We start from the raw sequence: 18,796 nt of genomic DNA on the forward strand, positions 1-18,796 counted from the left end.
ACATATAAAACTCAAAAACAATATATTGAAATTCAAACTTTTACCAGTGAAATTTCATTACAATATCTTAGAATTCGAGTTTTTATAAGTGGAACTCCAAAATATCGTGGTGACTCAATACAAAGAGAAGGAAAATGAGGAATGGATAGAATTTCTTCGCTCGATCCAAGTTATAGTCATATACTAAATCAATAAAATATTGATTATTGATTTTCGAGTTTTTAATTTTTGCAAAGAAAATGAAAAATTCATAGTTCAAACTTCAAACTGTAACACTTTTGCTTATACAATTCAAACTTTATAGTGAAAGTCTAGTACAATGTCATGGAGTTCGAAACTTTATACATGTAAAACTCAAGCACAATATATTGAAATTCAAACTTTTACAAGTGAAATTTCATAACAATATCATAGAATTCGAGCTTTTATAAGTGGAACTCCAAAATATTGTGGCGACTCAATACAAAGTTATGAACAAACTACGTGTTCTCCTCTCAAGCACAATATATTGAAATTCAAACTTTTACAAGTGAAATTTCATTATAGTATCTTAGAATTCGAGCTTTTCTAAGTGGAACTCCAAAATATTGTGGTTGACTCAATACAAAGTTATGAACAAACTGCGTGTTCTCCTAATGTAAGAAAAGGAAATGAAAAAAACAATTTCCTAACAAATTTCATGTCCTCCTCACCCCTCAAGGGAATGAACAAATTCATGTCTGATCTAGCACCCTTAACATGTTTACCTGTAGTTTTGGCAGGAAGTTCGTGGGAAGAACAAGAGTGAATAGTATCTTCAGAAACCGCGTGAAAACGAATAACATCTCCTTCTATTGGGATTGGACGAACAAATGGGAGATCGCGAATACCTTTCGTGTTTGACCTGCAGGAATGTTACAATGCATTTGTTTGGGTTATTAACTGAACATTCATGTTAGAAGGGTTCAAATCAGAATAAAATTGAAGCTAACATAAGTAATTCCTAACAGTGAAGCAGTAGTTCTCTATGTATACAGAACGTTTATGCTAACAAGCGGTAGTTTCACAAATCTGTGAATTAGAATAACAATGTTTGACAACCTAAATTGCCTGTTCCAAGTATGTGAACAACACATGAAACAAGGAATTGAGCAATTCATTTGTCTTTGGGGGTAAAATGCAATGAAACGGGAAAAGATCCTAAGTTTAATGACAAAATAGATCTACAGCATTTCATTGATCGAACCAATGCCCCCCAACCCCTAAAAAAGATACCTTTGATGATCAAATGGGAAACAGGGTGAGACAGAGAGATCAAGAACGCATTATCTAGCGACCAGCATGTAACTTTTTTAATTGAACAAAAAGGCTTGCAAGAAAATAAGATAGAAACGAAGGTATTGAGTTGTTCCATGGGTTTAAGGAAACTTTTAAGAGGACTAGAACTAACTGCTATGCAAGGAATTAGATAATAGCGTTGGATGGAGTCAAACTATTTGTTTACAGATACAACTACTTCGACATTTTATTAAGATTTATTTGTTGTTGTTTTTTCATTTTCATGATAATTGCTACCTAGCTCTGTCATGAGCAAGTTTCAGTCTGATATATGATGCAGAAAAAACAGTCATTGATATATTTCGGTAATGTCGCTTGTACTTCTAATTGGTATGTGCAAAGTAATGGGCTGAAATTTATATGTTTGTGCAGATGACTAACTTACAATCCACTTAATAAGACATAGGAGCACGAAGCTTTAGAAGTAGAAGAAATACATCCTCTGGAAACCACATGGATAGCAATATCAGGAGAATTGTACCACCTCACGAGGAATCCAAGAAAACATGATGTGCATTGTGCAACAGTGAGTTTATAAGGTTATGTGAATGAACACAAGCAGCAAAGAAAAACATATATACACGGTGAAGGAAAGCACATAAGTTGAGGTATTCAAAGTACTTTAAAGGCTCTTAAACAGTCACTGGTCACCATTACCTATTTTCCATTTACATAATCCAAAAGTCTTTTGTCAAGCTCAAAATGCCCACAAAGAAGTCTCTGCAATAAAGAACTTGCAAATGTCATCAGCACAGAATTTCATCGTTTATAAACAACAGACCGCTGAAATCTGAAGAAAGACAAGATACAACTGATTCTAAGATGCTAAATTCAAGTACCTAAATTTGCACTAAAGAAGGAATAAGGTATTGCTATGTATATTTTTTCAGAACAAATATAGTACTGACAGCAAGTGCCAGAGGATAGCCATAGAAAGCATGAGGCATGATTGTGAGTGCGTTTGAACTTTTAGAGGAATCTATTAAAAGACGAAGGGATTAATGAAGTCATATTTTGGAATATTTCTGAGATTCACAACATCCAATATATTTGTTGAACTAAGATATCATTTGTAAATGTGAACTACGCCCTAGCTGGTTGTTGTTAAAGTATGAAAAAATCTGAATCTCTACAAATATATGAGGTCAACAATCAGGCATTGTGAAGAAATACATTGGTGAAAGATAAAAGGTGAATACTTCTATTATATGGAAGTGGAGAAAACCACAAAGTGGAAGCAAACAGTTTAAATATGCAATAGGAATAGATTACTTCGCTTTGGAACAGAAAGGGCAAGCAGGGGATGGGGTAGGAAAATACAACACTTGCACCTTGTGGTAGCAGAGAATACCTTTGTAATGGTAGGACCAAAAACATATGGCTCAGAATCAAACTCTGGAAAGCGTGCAACCTCTACAGCATTCTCAAATAGAATGTACACCGGAAGTTGGTTCAAGCTTCCTAGATAAGATCTCCCAATGAACCAGTCAATTGAAAAGTCAAATGAAACAACAATAGCACTTTAAAGTCTTAAACACCACAAAATCAACAAATCCAGTTCATATAACACATGTAACAGCAGAGTAAATAATAACACACCAAGAGAAATGCCAAATCTTTCTGCAGCATTAGGGAAGAGTCCAAGATCAATTGTCCCAAAAGATAAATTTGTATTTGAGTATCTGTTTCAGGAAAATATATAAGAAACTTGCCATTACAACAAAGAGAAAAACTCTCAAAGAATTCAAATTTGGGTGAACAAATGACCAACTTCATAAAATGCCTCTCTAAGTTTTAATAATAATTTTAATCATAATGGAGCATATCACTCACGTTATTGAAAGTTCTGGAAAAAAGGAACTTGTGCATACGCAAGCCGATGTGGAGAAAGCGCGAAATTCAACCTGCCAAAGGTGACAACCATAAAGTATAAGAAGGAACAGAAATACAGAGATTGTATACAAAAAATAGAGAGGTCATTTTCATGTCATCTCCATTTTCTTTTTGCCACATGACACACACAAGAGTGGGATTAGATCCTCTTTATTTCTTCTATTCAACTTTCTGACGCAACTTTGTAACACATGATATTTTTTTTAACATGATCATTTACAAGTTAAACAGTCTATATTTGGTCATTCAAAATAGTGAAATTTGCTAATAAAAATTTTATTGATCAGAAGTTAAAACATTCTAATCAAGCAGCACACTAACTCTATTAGTCTTAGCATCATCTACCCATTCATTAAATGCAAATTAAAGGAATTTCAACTAAATATTCTAGTTTTACTTCTGTACCAGATAACTGAAAGAAAAGGAAGAATATAAATTGAAAAAAGAGCAATTAGGTACTGTTGACTGTTGAGAGCCAAATTAGCTCATTTAGGAATGGATGTCTCTTTATATTGTCTTGGACTCTTGGGGAATCCTCTCCTCATGAGCAAGCTTTTAGGGTTGAGTTAGGCACAAGGTCTATTTAACATGGTATTAGAGTGAGGCCTTTTCCGATCATTATTTACCCGATGTGGTGCCACCATCTTATATGTTGCATGCACCAGATTTTCAGTACTGGGCGTGCGGGGGATGTTTGAGGCCACATCGGCTCACTTAAGGATCGGAGGTCTCTTTATATGGTCTTGGGCAATCCTCCCCTCATGAACCAACTTTGAGTTGAGTTAGGCCCAAGGTCCATTTAACAAGTACCACAAGAATAATGTTAACAATAACATAGTGCTGACCACATTGTGGAGCCAAATAAATTAAAAAGTTTCTCCGCTCAAATACACAAGGATTAGAGGATAACTACAGTGCTTGTATAGCAGACTTACTAGTACCTTTACCATTTCAAAAGAAAAAAAAAGTTTTATAGCAGACAGGATCAGGTAGAAGAACAAATATGTGTTACATTTTCAAACCAAGGTTTTTGTAAGTTTCTGTTTGCACAACACCATTCAAGAGTATTTCCAAATGGCCAAATCTCCTAAGCATTCACAATCACCACAAATAAAAAATGTTTGTTCTTATCTTCAGGGAGGCACAACGTTAAGTAGAAACTACAGATAAGGAACCTTTCCAAAGAAAAAAATACCAATGAAAAACTGCAGAGAACCAACCAGCCAAAATCGTGATGTATTTCCTTCAGTAAGCAAACTCTCCAACTGCAATGGTGTCAAATGATTTGAAGAACCTGGACATTTACATTTACACACTCAGTGTACCTTAAATTTTATTTTTACAAGTCACTCCATGTACCCTGTTAAGCTCAGAAAACTATAAGAAACAAATGTAGCCTCATAATGGGAGTAGCGAGAGTACCTAGTCCTTCATATGGAGGCTGTTGTGCAATAATATGTATTACTGCAAGGAAGAAACCGATATGACAACTGCATTAGATAAAATTACCAAGTATAAACAACAACATATACAGTGTAATCCCACAAGTGGGGTCTGAGAAGATTACCAAGTATAAACAACATTCTCAAATAAGGGTAACAACGAAATTGCAAAAGGCTAAGAAAGTCAGTAAGCCATCCATCTAATAGATAGATTTCTCATAATGCTTATTCATGCATCGCATTATGACAATCATAGTGCTTTTGAACCTCCCTATCAAGTTTTAGGTCTAGCATTATCAGAAACTGCAAACAAAGAGTGAACCCACCTAAAAATGCCAATGCATACCAGAGAGCCAAGTGATAATCCATAACTAAAGCAATGGCAGTAAGGAAAATCTGTAAAGAAGCAATTTTGTGTTAAATATTCCAATGTAAATAACAAGAATTCAACAGAAGCTATAAAGAACTACTCAGCTGTAGATGGTAATGAAATTTGAAACCAGATTTCCAACATTAAATTTGATGCCCAAGTATGCACAATCAAAGAATAGAAATTTGAGAAATGTCAGGATGAACCCTATTTATAGTATTTATTTCCTAATAAGAATTTCTCTGCTTGCTACATATCATACTAACTGAATGCAATGCAATGACTAGTCTGCTAATTGCCGCAGATTTGTTTTTTCTTCCTTCTTTTGTATAAGCATAGTGTAATATCAAAGAGGATCAAGATAGATTGAATACACCACTTTCACCATGTTCGTTCTTACTCCTTAGATTTCTAAATTTTTCAAACCAGTACCACTAAGATCAATATGGGAAAGTCTGCAATGTTTTTTTCCAATCATGGGGAAAGTCTGAAATGCTATGACTTATAAGTATCATAAGTTGTAATTCAAGTTTATCTTTCCATTATAAGTTTACAAACTGCCATAGCTCAAACATCAATAAAATTGTTACTTTATCAACAAAAAAAAATATACAAACTGCAATTGGTCACTGTAGCACTAATCCTATGTTTACAGAAGCTCTTTCTTATGTTTTTTCTTTCAAGCAACTGCTGACAGATTACTTCTTTTCATTCCTAAAGGTATAATGTGGAAAAGAAACCCACTATAATAAAGGCCTTTTGCAAAATTAAGGTTTTAAATGATTGCAACAATTTTCCAATTTTACTGTGATCCTTTTTATTTAGTTAACTACCCCTTTTTGGGGGTGGAAGTGGGGGTGGGGGATATTACACACACACTCCTGACAACAGTTTCAAGTTGCAGGGTAAATCAATTAAAGTGCATGGTATAAAGGGAACTATGTTTCCTTTTTTACTTCTAGAAAGAAAGTACACATATTCCCAATAAATTTTTTCAAGATATAAAAAATGATAGGTCAATGTAAGAGGTGTCATTTTCTTTACTGTACAAAATGTTACCGTACTACAAGCGCACAGTAGCCCTCAGCAGCCATAACTTAGCTGAAAGTTCAATAGAATATTTAAGCAAGTAACCCTTCGGGGTGGCCCAGTGGATTGAGACTTCCATGTTGGAGGTCTCAAGTTCGAAACCCCTTGCCAGCGAAAGCAAGGGGTTTGCCTTCTGGGTCGAGCTCATCGCACCAGGCTTGCCTAGTGCGGTTTACCTCTCCTATGTGATTTGCAAGCTATTGCATAGGAGCGGGGGTTTTACCCTGTGTGCACTCAAAGGGTAGCGGCTGCGGGTTTCCCTTGTCATCAAAAAAAAAAAAAAATTTAAGCAAGTAGTGCAACAATCAATAATATTTTCTCAGACAAGTTCGACTAGTTCTTCCTTTAACTCAAAAGCCCTGATGAGCTGACTTCAGCTAGTACTACATCTGTCCTATATGATTATGACCTAATTTGGCTTATGAGGATTGACTGGTTAGTTTTGTTTCTTCTATTGGATATTGATTTACTTATTTACTGAAACTAGACATCAATTTATTTTATCAAACTTGAAATGAAGAAACTACATGGAAAATAGTACTACTAATCACCAATTTTTGAGCTAACACGATTTAAAATATGGAGTAACTAAGCAGGGTCTCACACAAAGAAGAATCTAGCTGATTTTCTACATAATATCTTGGGAAACAAAATGAGATGGGGGTTAATATTACCGGCATTTTGGGTAAGTTAAAGAGTTTGAAAATCAGAGATAGCTATATCCAGTCAACACAAACATATTAATTATAAATCATGATGAAGAGAGAAGAATTATGTGAGGATTGAGGATGAAGAGCATAAAAATAACAGATATAACCTTAGCAAAGAACAAAGTATCTTGAATGAAGGATTCCCAGCTTTCTGTCCTTACAATCTGTCGTGCAAAGTAAACAACAATGTCAAAACAACAGGTATAGATCTCTCCTTTTCAAGTAACAATTTTAGGCATCAAACAACAGAACATTCAGGGGCTGGACAGCAAATTGTATGCAATGGAAATGTTATACAAGTTCGTTCAATAGGATAAGGAAAAGATTTAATGTTCCTTTAATGCTCCAATTGAGCAAATTAGGTGATACTGATACATATCAAAGGATAAACTCCAACCTGAACAGTCTGACTATGAACTCCTATTGAAGTGAAAAAACATAAGTCTTTGGGATGAGCAAGGAATGAGCTAAATATGAAGATAAAACTAAAAAAAGTAAGGTCGCATATGCTACATTTTTATTGGAAAAGGATCAGTTAAATATTTACCTTCACAACACTTAAGACACAGTATGCAACAAAGACTTGAATCTCCTGCCAATGAAACAGAAAATCGTGAATAAGACTATAACGACAGCATAGAGAGGGACAGAATTTCAAAAAAGTATATTACCAGCTTGTTTACATGGTTGTGAAATATCCTTTCATAATGTATCCTATTGTATTGTACTATATTGCTTTGATAAGTACCGTTTTTGGATAGATTGTATTGTTTTTGTCTTTCATCATGGCAGATGAGAAGAAAAAAAATGTAACAACACTACATACGAGTCGTTACATAAATGAACACTTCTCATTGTTACATAACAACAGTTTTAACAATATGATAAAAATGGTAACACAGATCTATCACTTCTGCGCGAGTTTCACACTCCGACTATCAGTTGTTACCTTTATCTATCTGAACTATCACCAATTGTTTCATTTTCCTACCTGAACTATCACCATCTATGTATTAAAACACACCTAGTTGAGTAAATGGTGATAGTTCAGCTAGGATAAGGTAACAAAGCCATCATACCAGTCATTGCATAAAATGACACTTTTCATCTTTACATAACAACAGATTTAACATTATGATATAAATGGTCAAAAACACATTGAACTGTCACTTTTTCGCGAGTTTCACATACTAACAATAAGTTGTTCCTTTTTTTCTATTTTGAACTATCATCAGCTGTTCCATTTTCCTAGCTGCGTATTAGATAGTTAGTCCAACCAGCTTCCAGGTGTGTATTACTACATATTTGAAGTAACAAATTCAATACAATAGGTAACAACCGTCCCAAACAAATTCATTCTCATCAGCCATTGCATGTATCAATATAGCTACAAACAAAACAACTTTATTCACAAAAAAAAAAACGAGATTCAAGCCGAGAAGAGTATATACTCGTTTAAGCAGGAACGAATTGCGAGCAGGATCGAGTATTTGGAAAGCCGAGCAACGAACAGGGATGTATGAGAAGAAAACTAGCAAGTGAAACAGATAATACGGCTCCGAAACCATCAGATTCAACCATCTCACTGGATCGTAAGAAGATTCCTGATCTCGTTGAACACTCGATCCGCCATTGCTGTTCTTCGACATAGCTGCAGATCCACCAAATGAGCTTTCTGATTCTGCAAAATGCTAAGAAGAATTCATTTGAATATTTAGCTGAAGCTTTAACGAACAGGGAAGAACTCAAATGCCCAGTTTTGATTTGAACTTGACCCGTGAGAGTAATTTGCATTTTTGCACCCTTATATTTATGCAACATTTTTATTTGCACCATATTGTTTAAAAATGTATGATTAACCCCCTTTCTATTTAATTGAAACATTATGGAATGTGGTTTTTGAAAAAATAGTTTTTGTGTTTGCAAATTAATTTGAGTGTATTTTTTGTCGATATTAAAGTAACAATATATGTTTAGCTAAAATTTCGAAAGTACTTTGTAAAAAATAAAATAAAATAAAATTCACCCCCTAAAAATAAGTTATGCTACTATTAATAAAGATTCTTGTTTTTTTTTTTCTTAAGTTTGACCAAATAGATTATCAATCAAATTTTGTGTGAAAAAATGGGATTTATTTTTTTTACCTTAGGTTCAAAGAAGGGGAAGGTAAAAGAGAGTAATGAAAATCCAGTAATGGATTGATGTCATAAAAGTCTATTTACCTTCGTTTCTTACGCTACTAGACGTTTTAGGCTTGTATCCTCTATAATTCCTTATGTTTGACTGAGCGGTGGATTCATGATTTGAAACTTAACGGTTAGTTTTGAATTTTAGTCTTTTTAAATTACTGACTCTATTTTGTACATGAATTTTTAAAACAATACAAGATTTGAGCTAAAGTTACTATATCTTGGAGTCAACACTCTAGCTTCGTTCTTATGGCTACTATAAGATTGTGATTTTGATAGATTATTTTTCAGCAACCAAATATCATTAACATTATAGGTTCAAATTCAAGACGGATGTTATAAATATGTTCCTTAAATAAATTAACCGTACATACTACAAAATGTATGCTTTACAATATATACCATAGCTAATCATAATAATTGGTCTAGTTTAGTTTTGTTAACCATAATTGTTGTTATTAAATATTAGAGTGTGGATAAACATCACATAACACTTATAAGTGGCATACAACAAGCATAGTTTTCAAGAAGAGTCTTGTGTCGGTCAAAAACATAAAAAGGGTTGAAAACAAAAATTTTCTTATCTAATTTATAGCTATAAATCAGGTTTCGTCATCAATCCGTGAACCTTTTCAAGCTCAATATTTTCCTTCTAGTCTATTTTGTTGTTCAGAAGCAAGAGGACAAAAAAATGTTGAACAAATTCTTGAACTTTCTATTTAGTTGATTTTTTTTTTTGATTTTATTACATTTATTTACAAGTATATAAGTACACAAGATATAAGTAAATATACGTGTATTTTAATATGAAATAAGAATTCTTGATATGAAATAAAATAAGAACTAAATTAAAAGATAATTGTATTACAGAAAGAGTCATCAATTCAATTTAATGAAAAAGAAGAATATTTTATTTTGAAAATAGTAAATTTGTACAAATTCTCTTCTTCAAAGAAAAAAGATGTCAGCATCAAAAGAAAAGGAAAATTTAAAGGAAATAGTGATTTTTTTTTGCAATATTTTAGTTTTATCTCTGAAATTTACTACTGGATAAATCATTGATGTAATACATACTCTTTCATCGACATCAAAATAATTGTCTACTTATCAATCTGGAAAAAAAAAATCATGGTTAATACAACACAGAAAAAAATGAGTTAAAATATGAATTTTAAATGTAATTGATAGAATAAAAGTACCAAAAAAATCTTATCAAATAATATTTAGCAATTAAGGGATTATACCTGTTCTTATGATTTCTTTTCAAGCATTAGGAATTCAATGTAAATGTAAATTTAGTCAAGAAAAATATAAACCCTCATTTACCAAATATGTTAAAGTAAATTTACAAACAAAACATTATCACTATGGAGTTTAGTAAGCTTTCGTTGGGTTGCATGTCGGTCCACTTCATGAAGTTTATACTATTGTCAACTACTTATTTAAGAGACATTAATTGCAGAATGTTATAAGGGTTACTCCAAATTAATAACTTAGCCATGTGTATGTAATACATTATCTTAGATCTTGTTGCATAAGAAATTTTGTCTAATAATATAAAAATTTGAGTAGTTTAATTCAAGGTCTAAAATATTTTTACAATTGAAAAATATCAACCTCTCTTTCCTTATTTTTTAATAAAGATTTTGCAGTCTTTTTTCTTGCAAATTGCAATATTTTCTTAAAGTAAAAATAAATTGATAAATCAATATTTTTTTGGGACTATATTTTACAGGAAGCCCCCAAAAATGGTTTTCCAAAAATGGGTGATCAAAAGATCGAGTTACTATGCCTATCTTGGTGGTTTTTTTTTTTGGCTGACTCGTCTAAGTGCTCTCCTTTGTCTCACTGTTTATCTCGTAATCATTCGATTCCACCCCTAAAGCTAGCTCCTACTCCTCCTCCTTCTCCTCCTCCTTCTCCTTTAGGACCCAAATCCGCGTACCCCTCACGCAAGTACGCTTTAGCTACTAAGCTTCGAAACAATTCCATTGTGGAAGACACAATTTTTTCTGAAGAATTCGCCATGATATACCTAGGCTGTAATTATCTTTTTGTGTACAATGTGAGAGGACATCCTTGTGTTTTTTTTTCGTATAATCCAAGAGGATTTCCAAAGGTATATATATGTACCAAAAAGAAACTACACAAAAATATACTTCTTCAAGTATATAAAGTTATTTACACCAAGCTAAAACTATCTTCTCCCCACAAAATTTAGTGATTACAACTTCATTTGATACCTACAATAGCATCAGTCATGCTCAGCTGAAAAGTATATATAAAAAAAAAAGTTAAAAAGAACGGAACGATGCACTAAGTTCTTGCTATGTACGGATTGGATCAACCGAAAAGTATATATATTACTACTAACAAGCTATGAGGAAATAGGCATGACACTATATGGATTAATATATTGGAGCGTTTTGAGCTACGATATACAAGTTCTTGTACCCATTCATGGCTTCTCTTCTTCCATCACCTCTTCTTTGCATGGACCATAAGCTTTACTACAGACAATATAGTACAGTACGTTAACCAGACTAAATCCTGCAAGAACGAGATAATAGTAGTCGTAATGGCCCTTGTTTATATTGCTCGATATCCAACTTTCTTCCCCTCCTCTTTTAGTCAAGTCGTCGATAGTACTCATTATAGAGCTAGCTAGTAAGCTTCCAACTCCCATACCAACTCCTAATAGAGAAGCAGCTACACTAGACATGCTTCTAGGAAATTCTGAAATGTAGAATTCGTTTTGGCCGATGGCATGCAGGGCCTCTGCGAAGCCAGTAAGGGAATTCTGGGGAAGTAGCCACATAGCTGACATTGGGATCACACCTTCTGGATCATCCAAGTATCCCTCCTTGATTGCGATACTTCTCCGTACACCTTCTACAACTGCAACCACTAAAACTGACAGGAAGGAAAAAAACAACCCGAACCCCATTCTCTCTTTTGTGCTGAAATGAGCAGGCTTTCCAGTCATTTTTGATGCAATGGGAAGAATCAGATAATCATAGAGGACAATCCAAAGTATAGCAGAGATGACAGCAAATATGCCAAAGGAGGCAGCTGGGATTTCAAAGCTTGAACCAATATGTCGATCCATGGTATTCGCTTGAAGTACAGGAAAAGTGTTCTGGCTTATGTTTATGGACAATATAACTCCCGTCAACCAGATTGGAACAACTTTGAGCAATGCTTTCAGCTCCTCTACTTGATCTACAGTGCAAAGCCGCCAAGGATCTGTCGCTTCTCCATCTGGGCTCAAATCTAGTTGAGGATCTTGTACAATGCAAGCTTTATTCAAAAACCTAAAGGCAATATATTGAAGTTAAAACGCAATACAAACAAATATATCAGGACTGGAAAAGGGCATCACTAATTTTGAACATGACATGAGGCCTCTTTAAATAATAAAAGCTGGAGTCAGTAGCACAATGAGTTATATCTGTCATCAGCTGGTGCAGGTTAAAACAATGAACTTCACAATTGCCTATATAGGTGAGAGAAGCAACAGCTATAAATGATCGATCAAATAATAGTTTAGTTCAGGAAGGAAAAGCATAGAGGCTAGATAACCAAACAACAATTTACCATTGCATAGGTTCTGTTTCAAGCATATGCAGAAAGTAAGATGACCAACACAAAAACTAATGTCTAGTAAGAATAAAGTTACCTTAGTTTTTCACTTGGAAGAACTACGGTTGACCCTTTTTTCTGATGATATTGTATATCTTCACTCTGTGACGACAATTTGAGACATCTATTTCTATAAGAGGCTACAATCACTTGAAAAAGGCCAGTGATTAAGCTCGATTTAGGCTTCAGCTTAACGTAGAATGGAGTACCCAAATAAATTAGAAGAGTTGAAAACAACATTAGCAAAACAGGAGCTCCAAAACCTAAAGCCCACCCCATGTTGACTTGGATATAAACAAGACACGTGAGAGCAACCAGGATAGACAAAGCATACGAGGCATAGTACCAGCCGAAGTATCTCTCCATTAAACGCGCATTATCTTGATATACTTCCCGTTTCAACTGATCAGAACCAAATGCTAAAGATGAGGATTTGACTGCACCTGCTCCAATGGCAACGATGCCCAAAGAGAAACACAGGAAGAAGAGTTGGAACATCTCTGCTGATCTGCAAATGTTGTTGGAATTGACACAGGGCGGGGGCCTTGCTTGCGGAATCACTGATGTCAGCCAAAACAGAAACATCCCCTTCAAAACACATAGAATATCTAGAATTATTATCGGTTTTACCAAGTTCAAACAGATTATTATGATTCTTCATATTACAAAAAATTGCATCAGATGGGTGATAATGATTCCTCCAATTGTCAAATTGTGAAGAGGGATCAAGCAATTAATGGGAATACATGTTGCTACATCCTCCCCCTTTCCTCAAGTTGAAAACTGGTCAAATGGGAACAAAGGTTGTGCATTTATTTTTGCATGATCATACGATAATATTTTGTGCACATTGAATGTGACTCTTAAGTTGTTAGGTACAGCCATACAAGGGGCTGCAAACATACAGCGCCAAACACAAGATATTGTGCTGAAGATTAAATACTTACTGAGCTCGCTAACCTACAAGTTGAATCATTGTTATCCTAAGGTCCATCGGCTTACTTAGATAAACAGTGGTACTTGAACTTGGAGTCTGAATTGTCTTCAGCAAATGTACTGCTAGCTGCTTTGCTAATTCTACTTCATTCAGATGCTACTCAAGTTCCCGTATTTAGGTTCAGTGAACTAGACATTAGTTTCTTTGTACAGTCAAATTTTTGGTAGAGAAGAAGTCTTCCCTTCTTCCATGTAAAAAGTGGCTTCCTTTGCTTGGTTTGTAGCTAAAGAGGCATGTTTGACTCAAGAAAAATTGGAAAAAGGGAGGGATCCAACTATGCTCAAGACGTTATTTGACCCCCTCGTCTAATTGAAAGTTAGTGTTCGATGTCAAACGAAATGTTCCCATAGATGTGACAAAGAAACTAGTAGAAAAAATATAAAGGGACAGAAATGTGCATTAAGGTTCCTCATAATCAACCGAGGTTCTTCCAATTAGTAGTAAAAATTATGGAAATCCATTAACAAACACGAAAAATAAACAATTATGAGTGTGTTTGATATGGCAGACTTGGTCATTGGAAGGAAAACAATTTCCATGGTGGAAAATGACTGCCCTCTCATTTTCCTTTCAATCTCATATTACTTGCTCCAACTAAAACTACGACGTCACTTTGCTCCTTAAAACTTAAGGCAACTAATGAAAGAAACCAACTTAGTTAATGAACTTTACCACAAGGGTGACAACAGATCCCAATCCTATCATCTGGAACCGACCCACAAAAGAATCCGCCATAAATGCCCCAACAACTGGAGCGATGTTGGTAACTGCTGACCACATGTAGATAATATTGGACCCAGTAGTCATATCCATGTGATATTCATTCATCAAATACAGGATCATATTAGGAGTTAGAGCAGACGTCGCCGCATTCGTCAAAGCCGCATTTCCTATCCAAAATCAAGAAAATAAAACATTAAACAGTGAATCAAGAACTCCCCAACTGTTTCATTGGAATACCCCACTTCCTTTAATTTCATCTTAAACCCATGACCGACGAATCAACAACTAGGCAGAAATCATCAAATTGAACCACTCTAAAGGGCTATTACATGTGTTTATCAAGAAATCAACAAATAAATGAACTTATTCCAAAAAGTTGTCGACAAAAATCAAAAGAATTAATGATAAAAAATACACCTAAACTATCACTTTTTTCCGAGTTTCATAACTCAACTATCCATTGTTCCATTTACCTACCAAAAACAATCACTCATTTTGGTTGATGCTGAGTTGGCCAACACGCCTCTTGTCTATTGGGGAACGAATTCAGCAAACTTACCAAAAAATTTAACGAACGAATCAATAACTAGGTAAAAATCATCAAATTGAACCTCATTAAAGGGCAATTACATGTGTTTATCAAGAAATCAACACATAAATGAACTTACTCCAAAAACTAACTCGACAAAAATCAAAAGAATTAATAGTCAAAAGTACAACTAAATTATCACCTTTTCACGAGTTCCATACCTCAACTATCATTCAATATTCCATTTACCTACCAAAACTATCACTCCTTTTGTTCCTAGCAAATTTATCCTGTGAACATGGCATTGGATGGGGAGAGTATATTCACATCCCACATGGTCCCGAACCTCCACTCCAGATTTCAAATTAGGCCCCAAAAACTAACCCGAAAATTGCCCAAGCCTTATAAAGAACCCAGTATCTCATACCAATCCATGATAATTCCATTCATCACCAACTCAACAATTTGACTAATAAATCAACCACTATGTAAAAAAATTACCAAAATTGAACTTCAGATAGAGCAATTACACAAGTTTATCAAAACATCAACACACAAAATGAAAAAAATAGGGAAGTACGTCATACCAAGTACGAAAGGTAAAGTTCTGAATCCACCCTTTTGAGTTTCAGAATCATCTAATAGCAAAGTCTGTTCGATCATTTCACCTTTTTCACACAACAAATTCTCCATATGTGTACGATCAATCTATGACAAACAAGGGGAAAAAAAAGCTCTCTCCCTCTTTCAATTTTGTTAGCATCACTCACAGTCCAACACTGACAGTTAAACACTGCGATAACAACCAAGCGTCGACTACAGGTATATACAAACAAAAGAGCTGATCAAATAAAACAAAAAACAGAGCAATATTGCAGAAAAAACGATTTGTTTTGGCCCTACTTCGTTGCTTTTTCCCCCATTTTCCATGAAGTTTCTTCGTGGCACCATATGCCTCTGCCAAGTTTTGCTCTTACTTTCTTCAGATTTTTCCTTTCTCAAATAATATTATTATGATTATAATAGGCATAATACATATATTAGCTCCTAAACTTGACTTCAAATTTTAACTTTGACCTCCAACTTTCATAATACACAAATAGGCACTTTAACTATCCTACCTTTAAATAAATAAACACACGATTTTCAAAGTCAAAAAGCGTGAAATGCAAACGCTCCCACATGTATTAGTGACCCACTCAATGGCTGTCAACTAATTAAATATTTTACACATCATTTTAGAACTAAAAAAAATCAAAATTAATTTACTATATATCACTACTAATATATAAGTATGAATAAGCACACAGCTGAAGGTCAACACGTGTGCTTCAGCTGTGGGCTTATTTATCATCGGCCGAAAAGTCCTTGATTTTCAATGCATGTGGGCCCATTTTCCTGTCTATTTGACGCCTTTTCAATTTGCCATGCATTTATTTCAATCTCTTTTAATGGATATGGACCCCACCTCACTAATTCCATTCCCTTCTCTTTATTTCTGCCTCACAACTTCTTCCTTCACTTTCATTTTGTGGTAAATTAATATTTGAAAATGTCAATTATTCAATTTATAATTTATTTGTCTTGTTTCTTTTTTTAATTTATGTGTATTCAAAGATTACATTTAAGATACTATAAATTATTAGACTTAATATTTAAAATATTTTATTACAAATTTGAAAATTACGTAATATACATTATTAATTACAATAATTACTAATTTAAAATATTTTTTCAATCTAATAAGAGCCTACAAACACACTATACGTTATATGGACCAAAAATCCTATAAACCACAATAATTAACAACTTAAAAAATTCTGCTATATATTTAAAATGATGTTAAAAGTACTATAAATCATAATTAAAATATATATTTTTTTAAAATTTTTTGTTGACTCTTGAAATTCTATTGGTGAAACATGAATTTGAATAGATGGAACAATATATATTATTGAAAGTTAACAATACTATAAGTTATTCGAAAATGACGTTAATGATTTTTATAAATTATAACAAATTAGCAACTAAAATATTTTTGAAAAAACATACAAAAAATTAGTTGATGAATCAGCCACCACATCGTCGACATGTTTGCTTTCTGTGATTAAAATTGAGTTTAAGGGTTATTTTGGTCATTTAAGGATTTTTCTTTAAACTTCAAGCTTTATTAATAGTGATGTATTCATTTTAGAGTTAACATGTTAACATGAACGTTTACTACCATATAAATATATATAATTTATTCAAATTTAAAATTTAAAACTATTTATTTAACGTCAGTTAAAAATTAACTTTTAAATAATTATGCATGGGCTCTTCATCACTAGTATATATATATATATTATAATATAATAAGTGGGAATAGAGAGGACCTTGGGGTCGACACGTGTTCCTTTTTCCTTGTGGACAAAAAAAGACTATACAGGCAGGAGGTCAACCTGTAAAAAAAAAAGGGGGACCCATATTTTACTATTGAAGAATGCGTGTTTCTTTTAAATTTCTTTTACTATACTAAATAATTGTATAAAATATTATAAATCACGACAATTAATTACTTAAATATTTAAAAGATATAAAAATATATAAAAGATTTGATTGACTCTTCAAATTTTACCCGTGACGCATAAATTCGGACAAATGAAATAATATATATTATTTGAAAATTTCTTAAAAAGTACTATAAATTACAGTAATTAAAAAGTATACTCACCCATCTTGCCAAAAAAAAACTTCATTATAATTTTTTTTCGTAATAACAATTTTTTTTATTAAATGTCACTTGCATTTTGCAGTGAACAACAAATAATGCAAAAAAGAGGGGAAAATTGTTGAAAAAAATATAACGAGGGTTTAATATTCCTTTCAATGCTTTTTTTACTGTTGGCCCCCTCGATTTTTACATCTGATGCGCCTAATTTGAGTGTATTTCACGCATTTTGTCAGGTAGGATCCGAGTGTTTTTTGTTTAAGTTTTGGATAGTTAAAATGCCTATTTGTGCACTCACAAAGTTAAAGGTCAAAGTTATAATTTGAAGCCAAGTTAAGGGTCCAATTTATGTATTATGCCATTATAATAATATCAACGTTCTTGTGTTGTATTGTTAAATTAAATATAATGTTTGTTTTAATTGTTACTACTTCAACAATTCTAGATATAAAGAAGAAAATATAGCAAGTTATAAGGAAATATCACAAAGTCTACTAGAAGGAAATAACAACTACAACAAAATAATACAATAACCGAAACTTAGGAGATTTGTGATTCGATTTGAATCGGTTATTGATTAAAATCAAAACCAAGCAAATCTAGTTGATTTTTTTTAATTTCTAAATCATACCAAACCAAACGAAAAAATAACCACCGATTTGGTTAAGTTTTTCTGGTTTAGTCGGTTTGAAAGCAATAATTTTTTTGAGGACGTACGTATCTCGATAGACACAGACACCTCGTACATGAACAATCCACAAAAAAACTACCGTCAGTTCAATTGAGCAATATTAGAGTTGTCATTATACGAACAAAGTGATTCAATTAAGAAAAAGTGTGACTATTTTATGTGGAATTGGGTAAGTAAAGATTAAAATGAATTTTGATGGAAGTGGACTTAGGATTATTATAGTTAGACTAAAGTGTTGGGCGTAAAGAAAAGAGTAAATTTTAGGTTTAGTAAACATAAAAATCATATTTATATGCTATAGTTATAGTTTGTATAATTGTGCTTCGATCCATAGCAAACTTTCTATTAATATGTATATTTCGATATACATATATGAATATAGCTATTAATATGTATATTTCGGTATACATATATGAATCAATTGTATAATTTGTGTTTGTATAAAACGAAAAAGAGAGAAAGACAAAAGAAAATTCGGCAGATGGAGATCTATA

General features: G+C 33.2%; 1 protein-coding gene and 1 pseudogene across 2 annotated transcripts; both read right to left on the minus strand.

The window, feature by feature from the left end:
• Positions 1-594: 594 nt before the first annotated feature.
• LOC125863022 (uncharacterized) lies at positions 595-8,572 on the minus strand. Its single transcript, XM_049543161.1, has 11 exons — positions 8,273-8,572; positions 7,369-7,413; positions 6,929-6,985; positions 4,979-5,048; positions 4,633-4,674; positions 4,431-4,504; positions 3,151-3,221; positions 2,917-2,999; positions 2,669-2,778; positions 1,975-2,037; positions 595-883 (listed from the first exon to the last, which is right to left on the minus strand). Exons 1-10 carry the CDS (start codon positions 8,468-8,470, stop codon positions 1,975-1,977), a joined length of 813 nt encoding a protein of 270 aa, XP_049399118.1. The 5' UTR covers positions 8,471-8,572; the 3' UTR covers positions 595-883.
• A 2,582-nt stretch (positions 8,573-11,154) lies between these two features.
• Positions 11,155-15,852, minus strand: LOC125863226 (protein NRT1/ PTR FAMILY 1.2-like; annotated as a pseudogene). The gene is made up of 4 exons (XR_007446113.1): positions 15,489-15,852; positions 14,322-14,539; positions 12,690-13,240; positions 11,155-12,324 (listed from the first exon to the last, which is right to left on the minus strand). The product of XR_007446113.1 is annotated as a protein NRT1/ PTR FAMILY 1.2-like (transcript).
• Positions 15,853-18,796: the final 2,944 nt, after the last annotated feature.

The sequence above is a fragment of the Solanum stenotomum genome, chromosome 4 (assembly GCF_019186545.1).
Source record: "Solanum stenotomum isolate F172 chromosome 4, ASM1918654v1, whole genome shotgun sequence".
In the NCBI taxonomy this organism is placed as follows: Eukaryota; Viridiplantae; Streptophyta; class Magnoliopsida; order Solanales; family Solanaceae; genus Solanum; species Solanum stenotomum.